This window comes from Chelonoidis abingdonii, chromosome 7 (genome assembly GCF_003597395.2).
Source record: "Chelonoidis abingdonii isolate Lonesome George chromosome 7, CheloAbing_2.0, whole genome shotgun sequence".
In the NCBI taxonomy this organism is placed as follows: domain Eukaryota; kingdom Metazoa; phylum Chordata; order Testudines; family Testudinidae; genus Chelonoidis; species Chelonoidis abingdonii.
In genome coordinates, this window is record NC_133775.1 from 42716090 (window position 1) to 42739197 (window position 23108).

General features: G+C 39.2%; 1 protein-coding gene across 4 annotated transcripts in view; it reads left to right on the top strand.

Moving 5' to 3' along the window:
* NTNG1 (netrin G1) overlaps window positions 1-23108 on the top strand; it is a 223447-nt gene that overhangs the window by 161510 nt on the left and 38829 nt on the right. The window contains exons 6-9 of one of the 4 annotated variants that reach the window (XM_032803727.1): window positions 1972-2037; window positions 4087-4146; window positions 8705-8872; window positions 15267-15404. The exons of 1 other annotated variant lie outside the window; for it this stretch is intronic. In XM_032803727.1, the coding sequence (XP_032659618.1) occupies window positions 1972-2037; window positions 4087-4146; window positions 8705-8872; window positions 15267-15404 (432 nt within the window). The remainder of the gene's footprint in view (window positions 1-1971; window positions 2038-4086; window positions 4147-8704; window positions 8873-15266; window positions 15405-23108) is intronic. 2 more of the 4 variants (XM_075067837.1, XM_032803729.1) reach the window with 2 other exon arrangements.

The following is a 23108-nucleotide window of genomic DNA, read 5'->3' on the forward strand; positions in this document are numbered from 1 at the left end:
CCTCTCGTTTTGTAGGAGTACAGAAATCGATTTAAAGAGCCCTTTAAATCGATTTAAAGAGCACTGTAGTGTGGACGGGTACAGCGTTAAATCGATTTAACGCTGTTAAAATCGATTTAAAGGCGTAGTGTGGACCAGGCCAGAGCTCTTCTTCAAGTCTGGGAAAGATGCTTGTGTCACAGCTAAAAACAAGGTGGAACAGATTGTTTAGCTTTCAAGGGGCCATTTAAGGTAAAGTGGCCTTTTAACAGTTCTCCAGTCATAGGGAGGAAGGGAAGGGGGGAAAGCAGCTGGGAGAGGGGTCGTTAGTGGGATAGAGAGAGCATTGTAGTAACCTATAAATCCAGTGTCTCTATTCAGTCCATGATTTTTAGTATCTAGCAAAGTTATGAATTTAAACTCCCAAGTTTGTCTTTTGAAAGTGTTGTGCAGATTTCCTTTGAGCTTTGACATAGTATGATGTTATTGCTGATAACGCCTAGGCCATTTCAGCTGATGGCCATCTTACTATTCTGATTTTTGGAGGGTATGTGCCAAGAAGAGAGCCATTCTGCTAGACATAACTTTAATCTGTCTCAAAGATTTTTGATGTATTATTACACAGTGGCTAGGAGAGTAAAAGGATCAGATCCTATCAGGGCAACAGGTAAGACAGCTAGGAGATTCCTATTCTCTTTATTCAGACCTCACTTTGTGTGTGTGTGTGTTACATACAGAGACTATATTCATAGTCCTTTAACAGCTTTAGATCAATCCTCAGTTATACAAACACAAGACCAAATAAAGTAATTTGTCGACTTGCTTTTGGTGATCCTTTATCAGAGCCATAAATGTCAGTACTCTAAAAAAATGGGAAGCTATCTCCCGGGTGCATACAGTTCTAGCCCCTCTTTCATCAAGTGCTATGGTGATCTCTCTACTTCTACAAATACACATTTTTGATTCCTTTTATTCATGTGTGCTCTCTTTCCCATTGGCTGCTGCCATGCACTTTCTATATGGCCACATCTAGACTACCCGCCGTATCGGCGGGTTAAAATCGATTGCTCAGGGATCGATATATCGCATCTCATCTAGACGTGATATATCGATCCCTGAGCGCACTTATATCGATTCCGGAACTCCACCAACATGAACAGAGTTCCGGAATCGACATGGCGAGCTGCGGACATCGATCCCGCGCTGTGAGGATGGGTGAGTAAATCGATTTTAGATATTCGACTTCAGCTACATTATTCGCGTAGCTGAAGTTGCGTATCTAAAATCGATTTTCCCCCATAGTGTAGACCAGCCCTATGTGTGAACTGGTGCATCTGATGAAGAGAAGGGGGATTCATCTTTTTTTGGAAAATCTGTGGTTTGGGAACCTACCCAACTAATTCAGAAATCTTTCCCTTTATCTAATGTTTTTAAGAAAAAATTTCCTTATTTATTTAAAAGATATTGATGGGGCAATAGGAAAGAGATACAATACACAAAAGAAAGAACAAAATAACCCACTCCTCTAGTAAATATAACTTGCTGATGGCAGAAGCTTCTCTTTATAAGTATTTGTAGATTTAAAGTCCTTAAAATGAGATGTTATGGTAAGAAATTATGGAATTTGTATGATATTGTCATTTTATCTCTGGACACTATGTTTAAAATAATAGCATGAACAGAAAGGTTCCTGGTTTGGGATTAGTGTTAGAAATATACATATATTTCCAATATATATTCTTAACACTGTAGTTAATATTTAAAATCCTGAAAGATAAATTGCTACATACAATATTTAATGTCCATTCAGTGTTTTGGGAATCATCAATTGCTCGTTCTTGTTCAATGTGGGAGTAACGTATTGTTCAAGTGCATCATAGACAAGTCCAGTAACAGATGTTTGTGGTTTTATGTTTTTGTCCATACACTTCTCTGTTTAGAACAATATCACGTATGTAAATAACAAATCATGATTTTTCCTGATGCATGCAGATCCACCAAAGTTTGATAGGATATGGCCGAATATTTCTTCCCTTGAGGTTTCTAAACCAAATCAAGGTAGGATTCTGTAAAATTCCTACTGGTCGAAAGTTACTTAAATTCCTTTAATAAAATCCCACATGTTGGCACAAAATAATAATAATCCAGCTCTTTTTTCTCTTGGTACTAAGTAATGGTATTGTCAGAACTAATCTATTGAGAATTAGTGTAAATGAAATTTTACATGAAAAAGGCTTCTTCTGATATATAGATTCTGGACTAGAAACACTACTGCAAAAAGTATGGAAAAGAAGCTACCAAAGGTGTAAGCAGTTTCATAGATTAAATTTAAAGTGAGTCTCTGGAGAAGCCTGGAATTGTATAGACCTCACCGTTTGCTTTATGAGAAAGTTTCAAGACTTTTGAGTGCCAGAGATTTCCATTGTCTACATCAAACCCATTTCTTAATGTCTCTCTTTCACTGAATGTTATTCCCATTCGTATTCAGAGCTCAGCTGCATAGTCCAATACAGTTGAACCATAGTCTCCTGGAATTTATTTTAACAATCTTATATACAGTATTTTCAGAATTTAGGTTTTCCTCCATTTTTTTTTTTAAGCAGGTCAGGTCACAGAAGAGATGTTTATAAGTATTCTTCTTTATGCTCTATAAGTTACATTTCCTCTAGCATTGACAGAAATCTCTCTGAAATCCCTAGTGCAATACTTCTGCATCTGAATTCCAATGACACACAAAAAATTACAGTGACAGACTGTGGCATGATGATTACTGTAGAAAGGGATAGAGTGATTTTTAAGAGTAATAAAATATAAAGTAAAATGCTTTTCCATTTGAATTTGTGTTCGTACTAGCTTTTATGATACAAATTTTGACAATCAGATGTAAACCCTTTCATTATTTAACATGAAATCCCCTTGCTCTCCCCAACTTCCCCTACGCCTTCCCCCCAGAATTGCAGAACTCTGCCCTGCAGCTTGCCATGGTTATGCACAGGATGTTCTTTTTAAACTCTAATGAATACAGATGGAGGAGGAGGAAATGAGCGAGAAGATGATCCAGGAAATAGCTGTTAAGCTAAACAAAACACATTAGCCATTTGTTGGGGAGTTATATTGTAAGGACTACAGTATTAGTCTTTGATCCTAGTGATGAAACTGAGACCGCCTTAGATACACATAGGTTATTAACAAATAGAATTGTCTTAATCAGCTAGTCCATGTTATATTTTCCAGGTTTCTGCATGTGTTCCTTAAAGAAAAACAAATTGATTTCTGCTCTTCTGCTTTCTTTAAGGATTAGCAGCAAAGTTTAGTTTATTATTCATATGCATTATCAATCAAAACATCCTCAACAAAATGACACTTAGCATTTCTAATGGATTTCATAGTTTAACAAATTATACTGCAAGTGATTAACATCACTTCACAGTGCATCTTGAGCAGTACAAGATTATGCATTGTTCCCACACACAAAAAGTTTTTCTTTAGCTTTTACATGTTAGGAGAGAATACAATGCACAAAAAACTTCAACTATTTTGTGGTCAGATTACTTATTTGGAGCATATTGTTAAAAGTTTAACATTTATCAGAATTAAGATCCTTGAGTCAAGTATTGGAAGTGTAATATATGCACATCCTGATTACAGAATGCTGCCTATACCTGTACATTATTTATAATGCTTTTCTTTATAGTACAATTAGAACAACATCGCTACATAAATTTGATAAAAACTATACAGACCATGAGGCATATTGTATAGTCAGTAATTATGGACTTGGGAAGAAACTCCTTAGGTCATGTATAACATCTGAGCCAAAACCAAATAAGAATGCAGATATGACTATTAAAACCGTCTCTCCTTCCTGTTTTAAAACCTTTAATCATTTCCAGTACCTTAATCGTTGATAGTGTTTCACCCATTTTCACCTCAGTATTAACCTTCCCTTTCAGAACAGTAAACAATAATTTAAAAATACTCACTTATGTTGAATTTTTTAAAGCTAATTAAAAATGTAGTGACTAAAGTAATTCATTTTTAAGCTTTTTTATTTGTTCCTGTATGATATCTTTCTAATTTATTGTTCATGTTTTTAAATCTATCCAGTTGCTCCCAAATTAGCTTTGTCAACTGTTTCTTCTGTTCAAGTTGCAAACCACAAGAGAGGTAGGAATTCTTGGATTCATACAGTGATTTCTTAGTGTTGTGTGTTGTAAGAACATTGCACTGTATGAATCTGGAATATCTGTGAAGTGTACCTATCAGTTTATTGGTGAGGCGTGTTTATTGACAGCAATAAAAGCATTAAGTATCACAAACAACATAAGCCATAGCAAAGAACAGAAAATATGCTTCATAGACAATCTCTGCTTGTATATAAAACAGTGGAGCATTTGTTTTTTGAAAGAATTAAATGTGAGTAAGAATATGGCAGTCCAGGTTGTTGTTTAGAAAACTAACATGTTAGCCTAACAATTATCTTTATCACTAATTTACATAGACTGTAAATGAGGAAATGTAAACGGATTAGTTGAAGGCAGGCAATACGTAAATGATCTCTTGTTCATATCCTCTAGAATAAAACAAATACCATCTGGTGTAATGATATGATATTCAAAAAAGTCTCCTATTGCCCTGGTAGCGTACCATACATCTCCATTGTGTGTGAATATAGTACAAACTTAATTTATAGGCATGCATTGGATTACATATCAACAGATACAATTTTAATATAAACATTGGAGGAATTATATTGGCATTTTGAAAGGATCGCAATATTGCCTTGATGACTTAAAGACAAGCAGTTGCAGCTAAATATCTGTCATTCACAGTCTGAAATCCATCTGAGAACTTTTTCCTCCATAGTTTTTCCTCATCATTTGATCTGTCTGGTGTACGTATAAAAGGTGTTTTGTTTTTTCTCATTTATCGTTGTCAACAGTCATTATTCTTGAAAAATGAGTTACTAAGGCATATGTTTATTTAACAAAAATCTGAATTAAGTTTGACCCAGTCAATGAAACTGATAATGAACCATACTGTTTGTTATGAAACTGAAGCAGCTTATTTCTAAAGTTATAACGAAAATCTAATTTGCTAGTGTGTAGTGGAGGAAGAGGGAGAGAGAGATCTGTAAGGAAATGAAAAAATGAGACTTTTTTTTAAATTCTCTCTTGAAAGAGTCTTGTATTCTGTTAATTAAAATATGGAAGCAACAGGTGTCTCACGCATCACCTAAGGCATGTCTTTTTTCAAAAATTATGATTCTCTTCCATATACCTCTACAACTGTTCATGTGACAGTTTCACTGGGAATGTTTCAAGCGTGAGCTGGAGTTAGCCTCCAAAGCAAGAACAGTATCATTTCACACATGTGACTGCATAGCTGCATTTCCTCATAACGGAATGAGAGATCTTAAAACTAGAAGCAGAGAATAATAAAATGATTGATGGTTGATATTTTATGCATTTCCTTTAAACTGCAATTTGTATCTTGATTTTACAGTATTGATGGGATTGTTTTTATAGAAAAGCATCTTTAATGGGTCTTCTCGTTCATCCCTTTGCATCTTGATATGGGATTTGATAATTCCTGATTCATCCAGAGAGATTGTTATCAAATCTGGTCTTGACTATCTCTGCGCTCCTTTTCTTTGCATTAAATATACCCACCTATCTTAACCTTTCCTCTGAGATTTTATTTTCCAAACCATTTACCATTTATTGTTACTCAGCTTTAAACTCACTCCAATTTGTCTGTCTTTTCTGACATGTGGTGCTCAAAACTGAAAGCAGCATATGGCAACATTGTAAGCACATCTCTCTTTTTCTTTTTTTTTTTTTTAGTGCTTTAGCACCCTAGGTTTTACCACCTTTCCCCCCTCTATATTAGTGATTGAACGGCTTTGTCTATGGTGGAATTCTGCCTTGGCTTCCAGATAGACCTGTGTGTCTAAGAAACTAAAGTTGTATTTCAGCCTATACTGATCAGAGGGTAATAATGTCATACTCTGGTCTTTCAGTGAAAGGCTTAGGGTGACTCACTTGTTCCTATGCCAGAAAGGTGAGAAAGCTGCAACAGCGGCAATATGCATTATCTTTAGACCTGGACAGATTAATTTTTTTATTGCCAAATGTCAGTAAACTTCAATGACACTGTACACGCATACAAAAAAAAATCCATCAACAATGGAAATATACTGATAAGCAAAGTAAGAAAAATGCTGCTTAAGAACTTATTAAAGTTTGATGTAACGATATTTATTGTGTATATTTTGACATGTGATTTTGACAATTTGTGTTTTAATGCATATAAAGTTTTAACTCTTGGAATCTCAGTGTCTACTACCATTAAATAGATATTGTCTGACCCTCCCATTATCTGAACTCATCCCCACAATTTCCAACTGTGAACATTTAAATTGATAAAAATGAACAGTGCTTTAAAATAAACATTGATATTATCCACCAAAAATATCAAAAAACAAAAACTAAATTCTGCCAACCATGTTTTATCGTCCCAGCTTGTATGATACAGCATGCAGTTCTAGGCACTATGTTCTACTGGGCTGTGATAACTGGCCTAATGTTACCAGTCGAGAAATTACCTGATCCTCATTTACATGAAGACTCCTTTACACTGTTTTCACAATGTAAGCCCATTTTAGGGCACCAGAGCAGTGTGAAAGGGAATTAGTGTAAATGAAAATCAAGCCCAATGGCTACAGGCTAAGGCAGAATGCTCATTACTGTATTAGCAATTAACTTATTTAATGATAAAGAAGCAGTGGTTATTTCTTTCTCTTTCCACCACAGCTGACCCTTAATCAGACGCTAGATTGTCTCTGAGGTTAATTTATATCAAGTAACACTATCAGTCCAATGGCCAAGGTTCCCAGTTCTTCACCTAACCTTAACGTAGTAAACTATCAGGGCTTGGCTACACAGGCAGCACTGGAACACTTAGTGAAGATTCTATCTACACCAACAGGAGAGCTTCTTCCATTGATGTAGGTATTCTACCTCCCCGAGAGGCGGTAGCTGGGTTGACAGGAGAAGCCTTAACTCACAAAGCTATTTCTCTCCTGTAATAGAAATATCAGGGTCCATATTAGTGTGGTTAAGTACAAGGCACAGTTTCATTTTTTCTTTAGTACTGATGAAACAAGAACAAGTGCGTGGAGTCACCTGCTATGATATGTCTGTCTGAGAGTGTGTGAAAAAGAGGGAGAGAAAACTGAGTCAGCCATAACTATAGGACGTGCTTCTTTAGTCCCAACTATATTTTGGACCAAGTTCTTTTACAATAATTTAATGAATTTTTATGCAGTGTTGTTTTTCCTAGCTTTGTAAGAGTTTATGATATTATTGTATTGAAAGGTTACATCACAGGGCCATGTGGGTGAGTTTGGCAGTCATTCATAGCATATTCATTAGCTTCCTCTCTGCTCACTGATAGATGTTAGCAATTGTACCGTCAGATTCCCTACTCTCATTACCTAATGATCTGCTATTATACAATGGCTCGTTGGAAGTTGGCAAAGCAAGGTAAATTATTTCTTCCAAATCAACCTACAATATGACTTCGTTGATTGGCCAGCGGGCTGGATTGTAAGCTCAGTATGTTTGATGTCCTCATCCCAGAAACTAATTATGCCACAATAGCAGACCACAGAGTCTCTGTCAGACCAGAGAGAAGGGTACAGGACTGCTTCCAAATCTTGTGTTGCTAGCAGGTCATTACAAAAGCTAAGGACAAACTGAACAGACATCTTAGCCTTATGTGTCATGCTTAATTACAACAACAAACAACAACAAATTGCTAATAAAAGTTTAAAATGACTCTTTTGTGCTCAAGCCATAGATTGGTTTTATAAATAAAGACAGAATTCCAATGCCTGTTATATTTTTTCAATACAATTATAGTGGCTAAAGTGGGCACTACACGTTAGATGGCTATGGTAACCATTCTTCCTATCCTACACAAACGGAAGAATTTTCCATGATATTTTTGAAATGCTAAAAGTTTTTTCATCGGTATAAAGATAGGTTGGGTATTGACTCAAGATGGCAGTTTAACTGGCATTTAAATGGCACTCATCTCTGTTCCTTTCTGTTCTTCCAAATTAAGTGTTTTGAGAATGCTGGCCAAAATTTTCAAATTTGGGCGTATTATGCATCTCAGTGAAATAGCCTGATTTTCGTAGGTATTCAACATCCATAACTTTTATTTACTTAAGCACGGGTTATGCTTATTCAGCATCTCTAAGAATCAGATTGGTTTATTTTGGTGCTTAACTGTGGATTTAAATGCCTGACTTTGGGCACCCAAGTTTGACAATTTTGTCCTATGTATTTAACATTTTGTAATTTTTTTTTTTAAGAGTAAGAAAGTTTTGCACGTTTTGAGTATTTCCATCTCAAATGTGCAAAAGATATGCATTTGTAAACCGAGCCTTCAAAACCCTTGAAAGGTTTACAACTGCAAATGCTTCATTTCCATCAGCTCTGCTGAGGAGAAGCAATGTCTGATCATTTTTAACCTGCCTGAAACAGATGTCATGTTCATGCCAGTCAAACATCTGTTGTTGTCCATGTGTTACACTGACTAACATGTATGTGCTCCCATTCATCTTCTATGCATAGTTCATTTTAACCAAGCATGTAATGTGCTATTACTCTGCTACTGTATACATTTTGTATACATTTCTGTTCTTCCTTGCAAGACTGTGAATGCTTCGGCCACTCCAACCGGTGCAGTTACATCGAGCTGCTAAATACAGTCATTTGCGTGAGCTGTAAACACAACACTAGAGGGCAGCACTGTGAGTTATGCAGGCTGGGCTACTTCAGAAATGCTTCTGCAGAGCTGGACGATGAAAATGTATGCATAGGTCAGTTTCATTATAATTCTGGCTTTTGTTCTTTGCCTTTTCAGCTATTGGGAGCTACTAGTGAGTCAGGTAGCAATTTGCACCACCGCTATATATTGGCCAGTTGAACCAGAATGAGCTTTTTCAATGGATAAGAGCGTCTCCTGTGTAGACATTTAATGCATTTGCCCCAGTTTAATTGTGGCCTTGGGGCTGTATTTTGAATGTCTATAGGAACGTAAAGCAGCAAAATCATTGCTAAAGCGTTAGGAAGCTCTTCACAGAAGCTCTGGGATAAACTGATTGTGCAGTGCTTCCACACAGAAGAAATTGCATGGGAGTTGCAAAATGTAAGGACTGAGCCTTAAGTTATAAGCTCAGATCTTGCAGTTGGGCCAATGCATGCAGACTCTTGCACCTACAGGGAGACCCATAAGAGTTAATCTGTGGGCAAGACCAGTATCTATATTTGTAACAACACTTTTATGATCCAGATTTAAAAAATAAAACATACTATGCCCAATTGTCTTCTCAGATAAAAGGGTATAAATTCAGAGTTAATTCCCTTCATTTTTAATGTATGCCCTTGTAGCTGAGAGCATAATTTTTCAAATCAGTTATAGCCAACAAAATAAGTCAGATGCCAAAACTCACCAAAAAAATTCTATGAGCCATATCTGAAAGTTTTGAAGAAAACTCAAAACATGTATACTTTATAATCCCAAACAGCTAACACCAGGAGAATGCCAGAACAGAATACCATTAATAAGAATGACATACAGAAGAGAATATAAGACATTTGTTACACTGAGGCATACTTCTATTATTTCAAATACTGTTTAGTGAGAAGGAGAGGAGATTGGACTATCTGGATGAAAATTTAACAGATAGTATGTTGAAAGTACAGGTTCATTCTATGGCCATTAGTTAACAAATGGTCTTAAAAGATTGTTCCAATTATAAACAGAGCTAGAGTGTGTTTTACAATATTGCTTATAACTATGATCCCCATTACAGTCAATCATGGATTTCAACTCTATCCATTCACCCCATCTACAAAGCAGGATGCTTTCTGTCATTAATCAGAGAGTAACCAAAGAGTTAATATAGGATTGAAAAAGTAATATTTTTGTGCAGTTCAAAAATAGACTGTTGACAGATTTTCATAGTAAGTCACATTTCATGTGACTTTTTAATTCATTGGAAAGATTCAGCCAAAACCTATTTAGATTATCATTTGTTCCAATCTGAAACTTATCAATATATTTTTTATTTAATGAAAAACAATACACATGCATACTGTATTTCATGTGTCCATTTTCTTCAGAAAATAAAAATATACAGAGCATTTCCTGACCTTCACACCCTAATGTGAGCAAAATTCTCATGGGCTCTTATCGGCATTGCACGCTGTGGGATGACTGCAAAAAGGGCAAAATAGTATCTATCAGACAATGTCATTTTAAATAAAAAATATAAATCAAATATAGAACAGTTTCTCAGGTTTGCAGTTTATCATAATCCATACAAAATCTACATATGCTGACAGATGCCCTGACTCAGGACCACTTCCTTAAAGTCAGTGTGACTAATGCCAATCTACACTACAGACCTATAGCAGTATAACTACACTGCTCAGAGATGTGGAATATACACCTAACCCCAGGGCCGGCTCTAGCAATTTCGCTGCCCCAAGCATGGCGACACGCCGTGGAGGGCGCTCTGCCACTCGCCGGTCCCGCGGCTCCGGTGGACCTCCCGCAGGCGTTTCTGCGGACGGTCAGCTGGTCCCGCGGCTCCAGTGCAGCTGCCACAGGCGTGTCTGCGGGAGGTCCACTGGAGCTGCCTGCCGCCCTCCCAGCAACCGGCAGAGCACCCCCCCGCGGCGTGCCGCCCCAAGCATGTGCTTGGCGCGCTGTGGCCTGGAGCCGGCCCTGCCTAACCCCATCTTCCCTCTTCCCCCCCAAATGTAGACAGCACTATGTCAACGTGAGAGCTTCTCCCTCCGATATAATCCACCTCCGCTAAAGGGGGTAGCTAATTACACCAACAGGAGAAGCTCTCCCACCAGTGTGTAGGAGCATCTTACTAAAGCGCTACAGAAGCATCTGTCCTGCTCTAGTACTGTTCAAGACGACAAGCCCTTAGGCACACACTGCAATACTTTCCTGAAAAGGGTTGGACATAAGCATGTGCTTGAGTGCTTCCCTGTGTTGGGGCTCTAGAGACTTGATCCTCCAAGCTGCTGCGCACTCTCAACTCCCCTCAGTTTCAGTGAGAGTTAAAGATACGCAACATTTCTGAGACTCAAGCCTGCAATGTGTCTCACTCTATTGGAAATGCTCATTTGATTACCCAGAGCCTGACAACCACTCAGTGTTGTGGGTTTTAATTACATATTTAGTAGATCGGTGGACAAGCTAATAAGGAGATTTGCATTGATATTTACGTATGAATATCTTATTTTTCCAGTGCAGTGGTTTTTCCCATTTCCAGACAGAGGGTTTAGGAAAATTAAAAATGTTTGGCTAAGCTAGCTTTATCAAGGGAAATATTTATTGACATTATTCAAACTAAGTAAAAAATATACATGGTAAGTGTATGGATAAAAAAATGACAGCTACATAATATACAGTAGTCAAGATTAGACCAAATGGAGGAAACATACGATGTGTTGCTTTTAGAAATGACAGTGATACAAATAACTGAGAATGTTTTTAGCTGTGAACTCAAATAAGAACATATTATACAGTGGGTTTACATCTGATTGAACAAGCTCTTACACTGAAGGAACAATAACAGTATTTGAAAAATTACACTTAAATATAATTTATACAAGATCTCAAAAGCCATGTAATGCTTTATTTTGCAGAGGCCATTGGCTACTTTGTACTGCATGTACATGGTGATTAGTTGTTTTGTAATTACTGATGAAGCACTTGGTTTTTCTACATAAACTTCAAATACAAGTACCAGGTCTTTAATTATTATGCAATTACTCTGTGGTGTGATACCATAAGTACATAAAGGTAACACATTTAGTGTCATGTGAATGAATCTTTTTAAGCAAGAAGCTGTGAGCTATATAAAACATGCAGTTCCATACATCATACCATGGAGCATACATAACCATATGAATACCGAGTAGTTACAGATGAGACACCAAGTATAGCTGTTTATTTTGCCTCAGAAAGAGATACTGAAATGATGATTTTTTTAAACTTTCTCAGATAATTGCCAGTCCTGCAGACATTAGGCACATGCTTAATTTTACACATGGGAGTAATCTTACAGCCGCCATGAGACTATGCAAATGCACATAGTTAAACACATGTCTAAGTGTTTGCAAGATTGGGGAAATAATTTGTTGAGCTGCACTTTAATTATTTTTTTTGTAATACCCCTTTATCATATCTTTTTTAAAGAGTTTGTCAGAACACGTTTATAAGGAGGTTTGTCATAACAGCTTTTTTAATCCAGTATATATTGTCCCCTTTAGTCGCAAAATATAAGCCTGATAATCTTTACTTATTGATGTGATTCAAGGCAATAGGAGTTTTTCACTGACCTTTAGATCAGGCTTTCCATTTTGTGGGGCAATATATTATATACACATAGCCTATTCCATGCTTGACTTTTCTCCCACTTATACTCATTTTATATCAGTGTAATTCCACTTTGTTCAGCTGAGTTACTTTCAGTTTAGTGAAAGGAGAATCAGGCCATCTCCTTATAATATACAGTGCTGTTAGCTTTTGACTTACACTTCTTTAAATAAATGTGACTGTCTGCATTTAGTACCTCAGCCGTATGCCTATTTACATAAAGGTTTCCAATGTCTGATTAATATCAGGAGTTCCAGTTTTTTTATATGGCACCCACTGAGGCATAACTGTGCTCAATGTTCCACAATGTTTTTTTGGGAGTATGTCAGTATTCAACTTCATTAATTAATGATGTTAGCTAATTGACTGGATTATTATTCTGGAACTGTGTTTGCCAGAGGTAACTATTCTTCTCCAGCATGCCAAATGTTTGAAATGTCCTCTTTAATTTAAAGTTAATAAGCAGTAAGGCAACAGGTGACAAATCTGTTACTGGTAATTTTCCTTTCCCCATTAAAAAAAATTCCATTGGATTTTAAAATATTTTAATGCTTTTTCCTCTTCTGTCATTTGTAATATTGCTGCAATATAATGGAGTCCTAGCGAACAATAGCAACAGGGTAGCTTGATTAAAAGGAAAAAAATAAATAATGCACCCAGCAAGGATTTGTATCTCTTGCCTTTGATAGCAGCAGAGATCAGGCGTGTGGACAAAATTATTGTTAGAGGTAGAGTGTGGCCTCAGATACAACAGAGAAGTTACTGTAGGTTTATATTGGTGTAAACAAGATCAGAATTTGGCCCTTAGGCTTAGAGAAAATATACAGCTAATCCACAGCAGTGCCAGAAAACTCAACACTGCTGTCAACTATCTGCCTTCTTTGAAGGGCTCTCACCTGCCCTGGAGCCCAGAGCTGAGCACTGAATTTGTGATGGTGTTAAAGAGAAAGGTCTGTGGTTCAAGTAACTCCCCACTTAATGTCCTGTTGCTTAACATTGTTTCGATCTTATGCCCTGCTCAATTACAGAACATGCTCCATTTAAAGTTGTGCAATGCTTCGCTATAACATCATTTGCCTGCTTTGTCCACAGCTGGCAGCCCCACTGTCAGCTCCCCTATTCCCCAGCGCCTCCTGCCCTCTTGCAGAACGCGCGGATCAGTGCCTTATCCCTCATCCTTCCGCCTTCTGTCCGCAGCAATCAGCTGGCTTGTGGCATTCAGGAGGGAGGAGGAGGAGGGAGGACTCTGGGCACAGGCTCCCCCTCCCTCCCCTGCCTCCTGAACACCGCAAACCAGCTGATTGCTGCAGGCAGGAGGTGGGAGGGGAGGGAGGTGAGAGCCTGCACACTGAGTCCTTGCTCCTCCCTCCTGCTCCCTGAACATCGCAAGCCAGCTGATTGCCGCAGGCAGGAGGGAGGAGTGAGAATGCAGTGCACCTCCTCTCTTCCTCCCCCTGCCTCCTGCCCATGGCAATCAGCTGGCTTGCAGTATTCAGGAAGCAGGGGAGGGAGGGGGAGCCTGGGCACTGTGTCCTTGCTCCTTCCCCCTCCCTCCTGAATGCTGCAAGCCAGCTGATTGCCACAGGCAGGAGGCAGGGGAGGGAGGGGTTAGGAGCGAGGACACAGCGTGCAAAGTAAAGGGGGAAGAAGAGGCGGGTTAAGGATGGGGACTTGGGGGGAAGGGGTGGCATGGGCAGGCTGAGGGTTTAGCCCTCCGCCCCAGTGCTTGCAGAGAAGGGGAAGCTGCCGCTGCTGCTGCACAATGTGCTTCTTCTAGCCTACGGCACCTTCAGCCTCCTTGCTTGCCTCATTGTCTCCACTGCCAGTGGGCTGTGCCTGTGTGAGGTAAGGCAGGGGCATCTCCCAACTATACTACTGTACTGTATGGCAAAAAAAATTTCCCTGGAACCTAATCCCCCCATTTACATTCATTCTTATGGGGAAATTGGATTAGCTTAACATCATTTCACTTAAAGTTGCATTTTTCAGGAACATAACTACAATGTTAAGTGAGGAGTTGCTGTATTTTCGTGGAATAAAGGCTGTGGAAATAAAGGGGTCAACCCAAACCACCACAATTTACTATAGTCTTTGGTCAGGTTCAGGCACATGTGAGGAAAAAAAAATCTATATTTGGGTGCTGGCGTGCATCACTGGATCTTCCATCCTCACATCCCCCTCCACACCCCTTTGGGAGTGGAAGAAGAGAGGTGGAATGAAAATGACAGCTAAAAGTCAGTCTTGTAGTATTTTGCTCCCCACCTCAAGGTTGTTTTGGAATATATGAAAGATGCATTGTAAATTCTCATCACTACAATGGCAAGTACCTACATAAATTAACATACTGCTCCTAAATATAAAGGGAAGATTATCTTGGAAATAAGTAAAGTGCATTTATATGGCACTTTAAAAATGTTCAGCAGAACTCAAAGTATTGAGTGATACAGCTACACCTATTTTAATAATTTAAAACAGATTTCATCCTGATGGCATATCGATTTATCCTTGCTATACAAATCTTCCCTTCTGTTCATTAGGCTATACAAAACCTCCTTACTAAAATGGAATATCCATTATGATCAGTTACCTTTTTACTCTACATCTTTTCTCTTTGGTTTTCCCCCTCACGTAATCAGAGGTCTGCTCTTAAAAAGACCAAACAAATGAAAAGTGGACCTGTGGTAATTATTCTCTCTCCTCCAAATGTCATTAATGGACAGTCTTCCTTTACTTTTAAATACTAGAATTGCTTCCTTTATTGCTATTGTTTGAATTATGGCCAGCGTATGTGTGTTGTCTTGTTTCTGCAGACTGTAATTGTAACCCTTTTGGCTCTGTCCATGATCGCTGTAATGACACAGGATTCTGTGAGTGTAAGGAGGGAACATCAGGGACTAAATGTGATAAGTGTCTGCTGGGATATATCTGGCACAGCTTAGGCTGTCAACGTAAGTAACTGAGAGCTGCCCTTTTCCTGCACCTTTGCTGCCTGTGCTTCTGTATCCCAGCATGTGCAGCTACTTAGAGTTGAAAAAGAGCAAAACTTTTACAAGCTTTAAAAATGCCTTACTGCCTGAACCTTTATGGATACTCCCAAATGAGGGCAGTAAATTGACTGTGCAGTCCATTTATTTCATTACGCTTTTAGTGCCCTCTCCCCTTGTCTCTGCTAATGCCTGGAGGAGCTTGTACTGAAATATGCAGATGTGTGTGTTTTGCCCGCTATCAATTAATTTGTGTGAGCTAAACTACAAGTGCAACTTTCCAAACTTAAAAATTCTTACTGAAAGACAAAAGGTGATATCTAAGTGTATTAACTTGTTTCTGTGACTGAACTTCTGCCTTTTTGAGTAGCTTAAAAATCTGAGTTCATAAATTAAACTACATCTATATAATATGTAGAGAACAGCGTACTAACTCATTACTTAGTATTATAGCGCCTAAACCAAAAATACAGTCTAAACGAGAGTTAATAAATCTAAAGATTTTAACAAAATAGCATTTAATATTAACTTTTAGTAGCAGATGATGATCAATATTTTGCTATACCGCTATACACAAGCAAATGCCACACCATTACATATTGAGCTAGGCTGCTGCTGCTGGAATCTTTGTATTAGGTCCTTAATATTCTAATATCTATAACTACTACTTTTGAAGATTTAATTCTACAAACTCTTGAACACCCTTTTATTTGTTTCTCTCACCTTCTCACCCTGATTCTCAGCATTTGTATCCCTATCTCACACACACACACACACACACACACGAGACAGTTTCTGCAAAAAACACTTGCTCCTGGTTAGTAAGATCTAGAAACTCATGAAAGATCAAAAGAAGAAGAAGAAGAATTACTGGCATAGTGTCTTAGCTATAGATTCTAAAATACTCTACAATCAAATACAAATGATATATCTTAAGATTACTTCGCCTCCTGAAAGGGGGGCGGAGGGAAGAGAGAGAGAGACAGGCCTTGGCCTTCAAACAAGCAGACGACAGTTCCAAAGCAAGGAACTTGAAAAACTATCACGAATTGCAGGTGCAAAGACTATAATTCCCGAAATAGAACGTATCAGCTACTGAAGGTTTGCCATAGGCAGTCTATAGAGATGAATGACCTATTCACAGTAAACATTTTATTCAATGAATTTGGCCTGTTTCTACATTTGTGAATTATATACAAACAGATTTGATTTTAACATGTTTGTTATTCAGTAACTGGTTTATGCAAACATATTTGATAGCAACTTTCAAGGTTTTGAAATTTGGTTTCCTTCCACTGGAACTAAAACAAAATTTTTCAGATGCTTTTAAGGAAAACAGAATTGTGTCAAATTGTCCATTTTGAGACTGAACCCTGAGGTTTCTGATTTGGGAATCAGTTTGTGTCCCCATGCCTTGGTTCAACTCCCTGCTCTGCCTGATTAAGAGTGGTCTGAGATGGGAAAAAAATGTAGTGAATCAAACAGAGTAGGGACTTGAGTCTCCTGTATCCTAGTCCAGTTCCCTAACTGTCAGGCTGTGAACCATGTAAGAGCTCAATTTCCTCATCCCTCTAGTGCTGGTTCACATAGATTATGACAACGTACTGTGTTGCTTTCAATTACTCCTTTAACTCAAGTGCCAGAGGTCTGTGCAGTGAATCTAAAGGTACAAACCCTCTTGATGAATCATCTGGGTGTCAATATTGTGCTGCATGATGGAATTTCTGTTTTCTCAGTTTGCTTTTTCTGAAAACCTAGAAAATTAGGCCCAATATACTATATTAAAGGAAAACAGGCTGCAAAGTCAAGCCCTCAAAACCTTAATTTGCCCCCCTTCTGCATACACATCATACAGACTTTAATTATGTGATCACGTACTATTTTTCCATGGGATCCCTGCCTTACTAAGTGCACAGGATGGACTTGCTCTGGAAAAGATACAGGAGGGAAGGAAAGGAGGCTGTTCAACCCCTGCTTAATTTGTTGCAGAAGTTGGAAGCTGTATAGTGAATGAGCCAGGGGGACTACAATAAGAGAAAGAATGAGCTCACGATTAAAGCAGTTGACTGCTGCCCTGGTGAAATGGATTCTCTCCCTGCCTCTGCCAGAGTGCTTATGTGATTTTAGTCAAATCATTTATATCAAACTTTTCTCACATGGTCAGTAATTGTGTATATCTTATTTCCTGAGTGCTTGTCCTGAGAACCTGGGGCCTGATTTGCAGAAGTGCTGAGCACTCACATCTATAGCTGAAGTCAGTGAGGAGTTGTGCTTTGAACACATAAAGAGCTACATAATGAAAAAGAAGGTTCTAGGCATCTCAAATTGGACACCCAAAATTAGTGGATACTTCTGACCTTAATCTTTCTGTGACTCAGTTTCACATCTGTAAAACAGGGATAATACAATTCCTTTATTTCACCAGGGTGCCATGAAAATAAATTCAATAATATTTGTGAAGCTTTGAGGAGAGATTAGAAAGACTGAGATTGTTCAGCTTGGAAGAGAGAATATGATAGAGGTCTATAAAATCATGAATGGTGTGGAGAAAGTAAATAGGGAGCTGTTGTTCACTGCTTTAAATAACACAAGAAATCAGAGGTCACCCAATGAAATTAGTAGGCAGCAGGTCTACAATAAACATAAGAACGTAAGAATGGCCATACTGTCTACTGACAGTGGCCAATGCCAGGTGCCCCAGAGGGAATGAACCTAACAGATCTCTCTCCTGACATCCATCTCCACCCTCTGACAAACAGAGGGGAAGGACACCATTCTTTACCCATGCTGGCTAATAGCCATTAATGGACTTAACTTCCATGAATTTATCCAGTTCTGTTTTAAACCCTGTTATAGTCCTAGCCTTCACAACCTCCTCAGGCAAGGAGTTCCACAAGTTAACTGTGTGCGTGAAGAAGAACTTCCTTTTATTTGTTTTAAACCTGCTGCCCATTCATTTCATTTGGTGGCCCCTAGTTCTTATATTATGGGAACAAGTAAATAACTTTTCCTTATTCACTTTCTCCACATCACTCATGATTTTATATACCTCTCATATATCCCCCGCTTATTCTCTTCTTTTCCAAGATGAAAAGTCCTAGCCTCTTCACTCTCTCCTCATATGGGACCCATTCCAAACCCCTAATCATTTTAGTTGCCCTTCTCTGAACTTTTTCTAATGAACCTTTTTGAAATGAGGAGACCACATCTGTACGCAGTGTTCAAGGTGTGGGCATACCATGGATTTATATAAGGGCAATAAGATAGAGAATAAGATGGAGACTATCCCTTTTGTAATGATTCCTAACATCCTGTTTGCTTTTTTGACTGCCGCTGCACACTGCGTGGACGTCTTCGGAGAACTATCCACAATGACTCCAAGATCTCTTTCCTGATTAGTTGTAGCTAAATTAGCCCCCATCATAGTGTACATATAGTTGGATATATGTATAGTTTATGTTCTTATGCAACCCCATGCTCTTGGTGTCCCTGAGCCTCTGAGTGCCAGATGCTGGGAGTGGATGGATCACTTGATAATTGCCCTATTCTGTTCATTCCCTTTGAAGCACCTGGCATTAGCTGCTATTGGAAGACAGGATACTGGCCTAGATGGACCATTGGTTTCACTCAGTAATACCATTCTTATGTTGTGTGTTCAGAACAGGATTGGAATAGTTAGTGTAGCAAATAACGCATGAGGCCCCATGCTGAACAACAAGGAAAAAACAAAACTATTGAATTACTGTTCTACTCTGGAAACTTACCTTGGCATAGCTCTCTCTCTCAGACGTGAAAAATCCACCCTCCTGAGACACATAGGTATTCTGACCTAACCCTCAATATAGACAGTATTACTGCCCCTTGGGCAGCTGGATTAACTACAGCGATGGCAGAACCCCTTCCTTTGGTATAGGTAGTGTCTACACTGAAGTGCTATAGCAGTGCAGCTGCTGCTGTACCATTTCAAGTGTAGACAAGCCCTAAATGAGCACTGCCCATCCTATGGACTGAATGAGGAAGGAGTTCTGTGGGGAAAAAATATTATGTGATCATATAATTAAAGATGTATCATAATGCACATGCCCAAGAGGCAGCATTAGGATTAAACAGGCAACCTTAATTCTGCCATTTCCTACCGTTTGAGTGTCTGAGTTTGCAACCTCAATTTTCTTTTAACATAGTGTTGGCATTCCCTTCGATACCTTAACCTCCTAGCAACTCAGCTCGACTCTGAACTAGTCATTTAGGTTTCTTTACTAGGATACAGTAAAATTTCACTGAGTTGATCAGACTTTGCTAGCACAGGGGTTGACACAAGTCCAAAGTACATAATCATTAATCTAATTATATATACATTCCCGAAAGAGAATGCCGCATGCGTATTTTATTTTACATCATATCACGCACTCTGTGATTGGTTCATTAATTTCTGGGAACCATACTCCATACAAATCATGAACTGTTCACATGCCACACATCTGCCATCCATTACACATTAATCACTACTCTACTATTCCCTTATCTAATAGTTACATATTTATATGTACTGTGAACACTGCTGTCAATTCATGCTTTGTTCACAGTCTCATGTCCTTGGTCAGAATAGACTTCTTCATAGTGGTTTTTGTGTGTAATACATAGTTAAACTACATTTTGTTGAATCAAAGTTCCCACAAAATATTTTTCAGGATATCTAGTTAGAACACTAGAAGACTGATATATTCAGAAAGTTAAAATGCAGCAAGGGATATTTAATAAGTTTCTTTACTTGGCACAAAGGAAATAAATACCAACACATCTATTCAAAAGTCAGAAAACAACTTGTTTTTGAATGCAATTGTCAGGGTTATAGGCAGGGGCAGCTCCAGGCACCAGCGCAGCAAGCGCGTGCCTGGGGTGGAAAGCCGTGGCGGGGCAGCCTGCCGGTCGCTGTGAGGGAGGCAGACAGGCAGCTTTCAGTGGCCCCTGCAGGAGGTCCACCGGTCCTGCAGCTTTGGCAGCAATTCGGCGGCGGGGACGCTGATGGCGCAGCACCGGTGGACCTCCCGCAGGCACGCCACTGAATCTGCGTGACCAGTGGACTGCCCACAGGCACGCTGCCGAAAGCCGCCTGCCTGCCGTGCTTGGGGCGGCAAAAAACAGAGCTGCTTCTGGTTATAGGATGGACATCAGATTGCCATGTATTCAGTATATCAAGCTGAGTACACACTGATGAAAATCCACTGTCTGATATTTCAGTGTGCAGCAGAGGAGTCCATGATCTAGCTGCTTTTGCAATTGGCCCATTTTTTTCCAATTAATTTCTGTCTGGAAGATTTTTACTGTCTTTTTCTAGAAAATTACATGAAAATGAAAATCACTGCATTGCATTATCAAGACTCTGGAGGGATTATTTGCCTGAGCATGCCAACAGTGGTGTTGATCTAATTCCCTGTAACAGCTTTCTCTGAGCCATGATGCTACAGAAATATATATATAAGGGACTTTTTCCTTTTTAAAAAATATGGCTTATTTACAAAATTAGGCATATTAATGTTTAGGGAGCTTTCCCAGTGTGTAGTATTGACCTACTGGAACCAGAAATTTGACCTGCTATCACAGAATCCATATTCTTTGTCATGTCAGTTCATAGTGTAGATTTAAAGTACTAAAAAGCATTGTTATACATACCAAGTGGATAACGTTCCACAGTTGTTAATCCATTTCTTTAAAAAAAAAATATGCAAAGGCCTATTCTGTTTTATGGACCAAAGTGCTGCAATATTTTTTATAAATTAAGGTCCAGATTGTTCTTAGTACTGCATGGACACAAGTGGGAAGAAGGCATAGAGACACCTAGCTCACCCCTTGCATCCCTGTTCATACAGGGGCCACATACAATCTTGGTGCTTGCCTTCCAGATCATAAGTACTAACATTAGCAGCAGTAACCTGAGAGTTCAGGGATTCCACCACACAGACATGGCATCTAGCAGAGGTGTGCTGGTTCAGGGAGAATGCTTGTACTAAATAAAAGGGTGCAGCTGATGTGACTGCTGTGTGCCAATCACCCATTTCCATCTCAGGCGCACATGCATGCACACACACACACAATCAGATAACAGAAAGAATACTTTGGTAGTGATTCTTTCCACCAGTGACAAATTAGCAACACAGTTTGATCAACTCACAGAGTTACAAAAAAAGACTTTGAAAAAGTCAGATAAAAATCAAACAATGGATACAATTAAAAAAATAAACAACCAGCAATCTGCTCCCAGATATTCTGTGAGCAGGCAAAGCAGCTACTGCAATGAGATCCTGGCAAGCAGATCCTTGACTTGTCACTGAGCCCAAGTGGGGATTTGGGGAGTGTAGAGGTCCCCCTCTGCAGATCTGATTACATTATTGTTATGACGTATTGGATCAGCTCTGTTTATCATCTGTTGATTTAACGGTACAAATCTTAAACAATTAGCAAGCATAACATTCCTTTCAGAAGTGTGGGTTTTCAGTCAGATACCTAATGTTAAACTCTTAATTCTAATTCAAGTAGATGCAGATGTGTATTCCAGGTAGGTGTGTGTGCGCCTCTGGATCCAAAGATTTTGCCTACCAGTACATGTAGAGGGGTGCCTTGTTTCTATAGCCCTTCCCCTGACTATATGAGGCAGTGCCACCCTGACCCCTCTCAGTTCCTTCTCAGCACACATCAGCTGGAGTCAGATCTCAGTGTGGTTGCTGTCTCACAAACTCGCATTCATCCTTCTTAGCCTAGGTCATTGTACATAGTTAGTAGTTAGTGTTAGTTTAAAAAAAAAAAGCAAGAGTAGTGTTAGCAGTAGTGATGCCCTCACCAGGGTCCAAGCATTACCCTTCCTGTGGAGTGGCAATTCCCAACTCCAACACAAGATGCTTGCTCTGCCTTGGTAAAGCACACCTTAAAGTGCACTGTTCAATCTGTAGATCATTCAAAAAAGAGGGCTCAGGGGACACAGGACCTTCGCCTCAAGCAGCATCTGTTTGGACAGGCCATGTGGCCTGACTCAGTACCAAGGCTTTTCTCGGGTCACAGATCACCCTCGGAATGGCTCCTGAAGGAGGATTGTTTCTGCAGCATGGGAAATTCACATGATTGACCTGTTTGCGACCAGGGAAAACAAGAAGTGTCGCCATCCTGCTTTAATGGGGAAGTTCAGCCGGGCTCCATCGCCAAACGCTTTCCACTGCAGGAAAAAGTTCAATGTGGATCACCTCAGTGTGGCCATGATAGCTGGTTCTGGGGCCTCCTCACCCTGTCAATTCATCCTTCCATACTGCTTCCTCACACACGATTACGACCAAACCCTTAATCTGATGATCAGCTCCCTGCACCTTATGGAGGAGGTAGTGCATGGCTGAATGAAGAAGAGCATTGCATGGAGGCAGACCAACTAGTCCTACTTAACGGTAGGAAGCCTTCCAATAAGATGGCCTATTTGATTAAGTGGAAATGGTTCTCAGTATGGTCCTTGGGGCTTATCAGGCTGGAACTTCAATCCAGAACATCTTGGAGTACCTGCTACACCTTCAAAATCAGTGTTGGTAGCAATATTGGCATTTCATCCCCCTATCCAAAGGGGATCAGTTTTTTCCAATGCCACAGTGATGTGATTTCTGAAAGGACTTCTTTGCTTGCATCCTCTGGTCC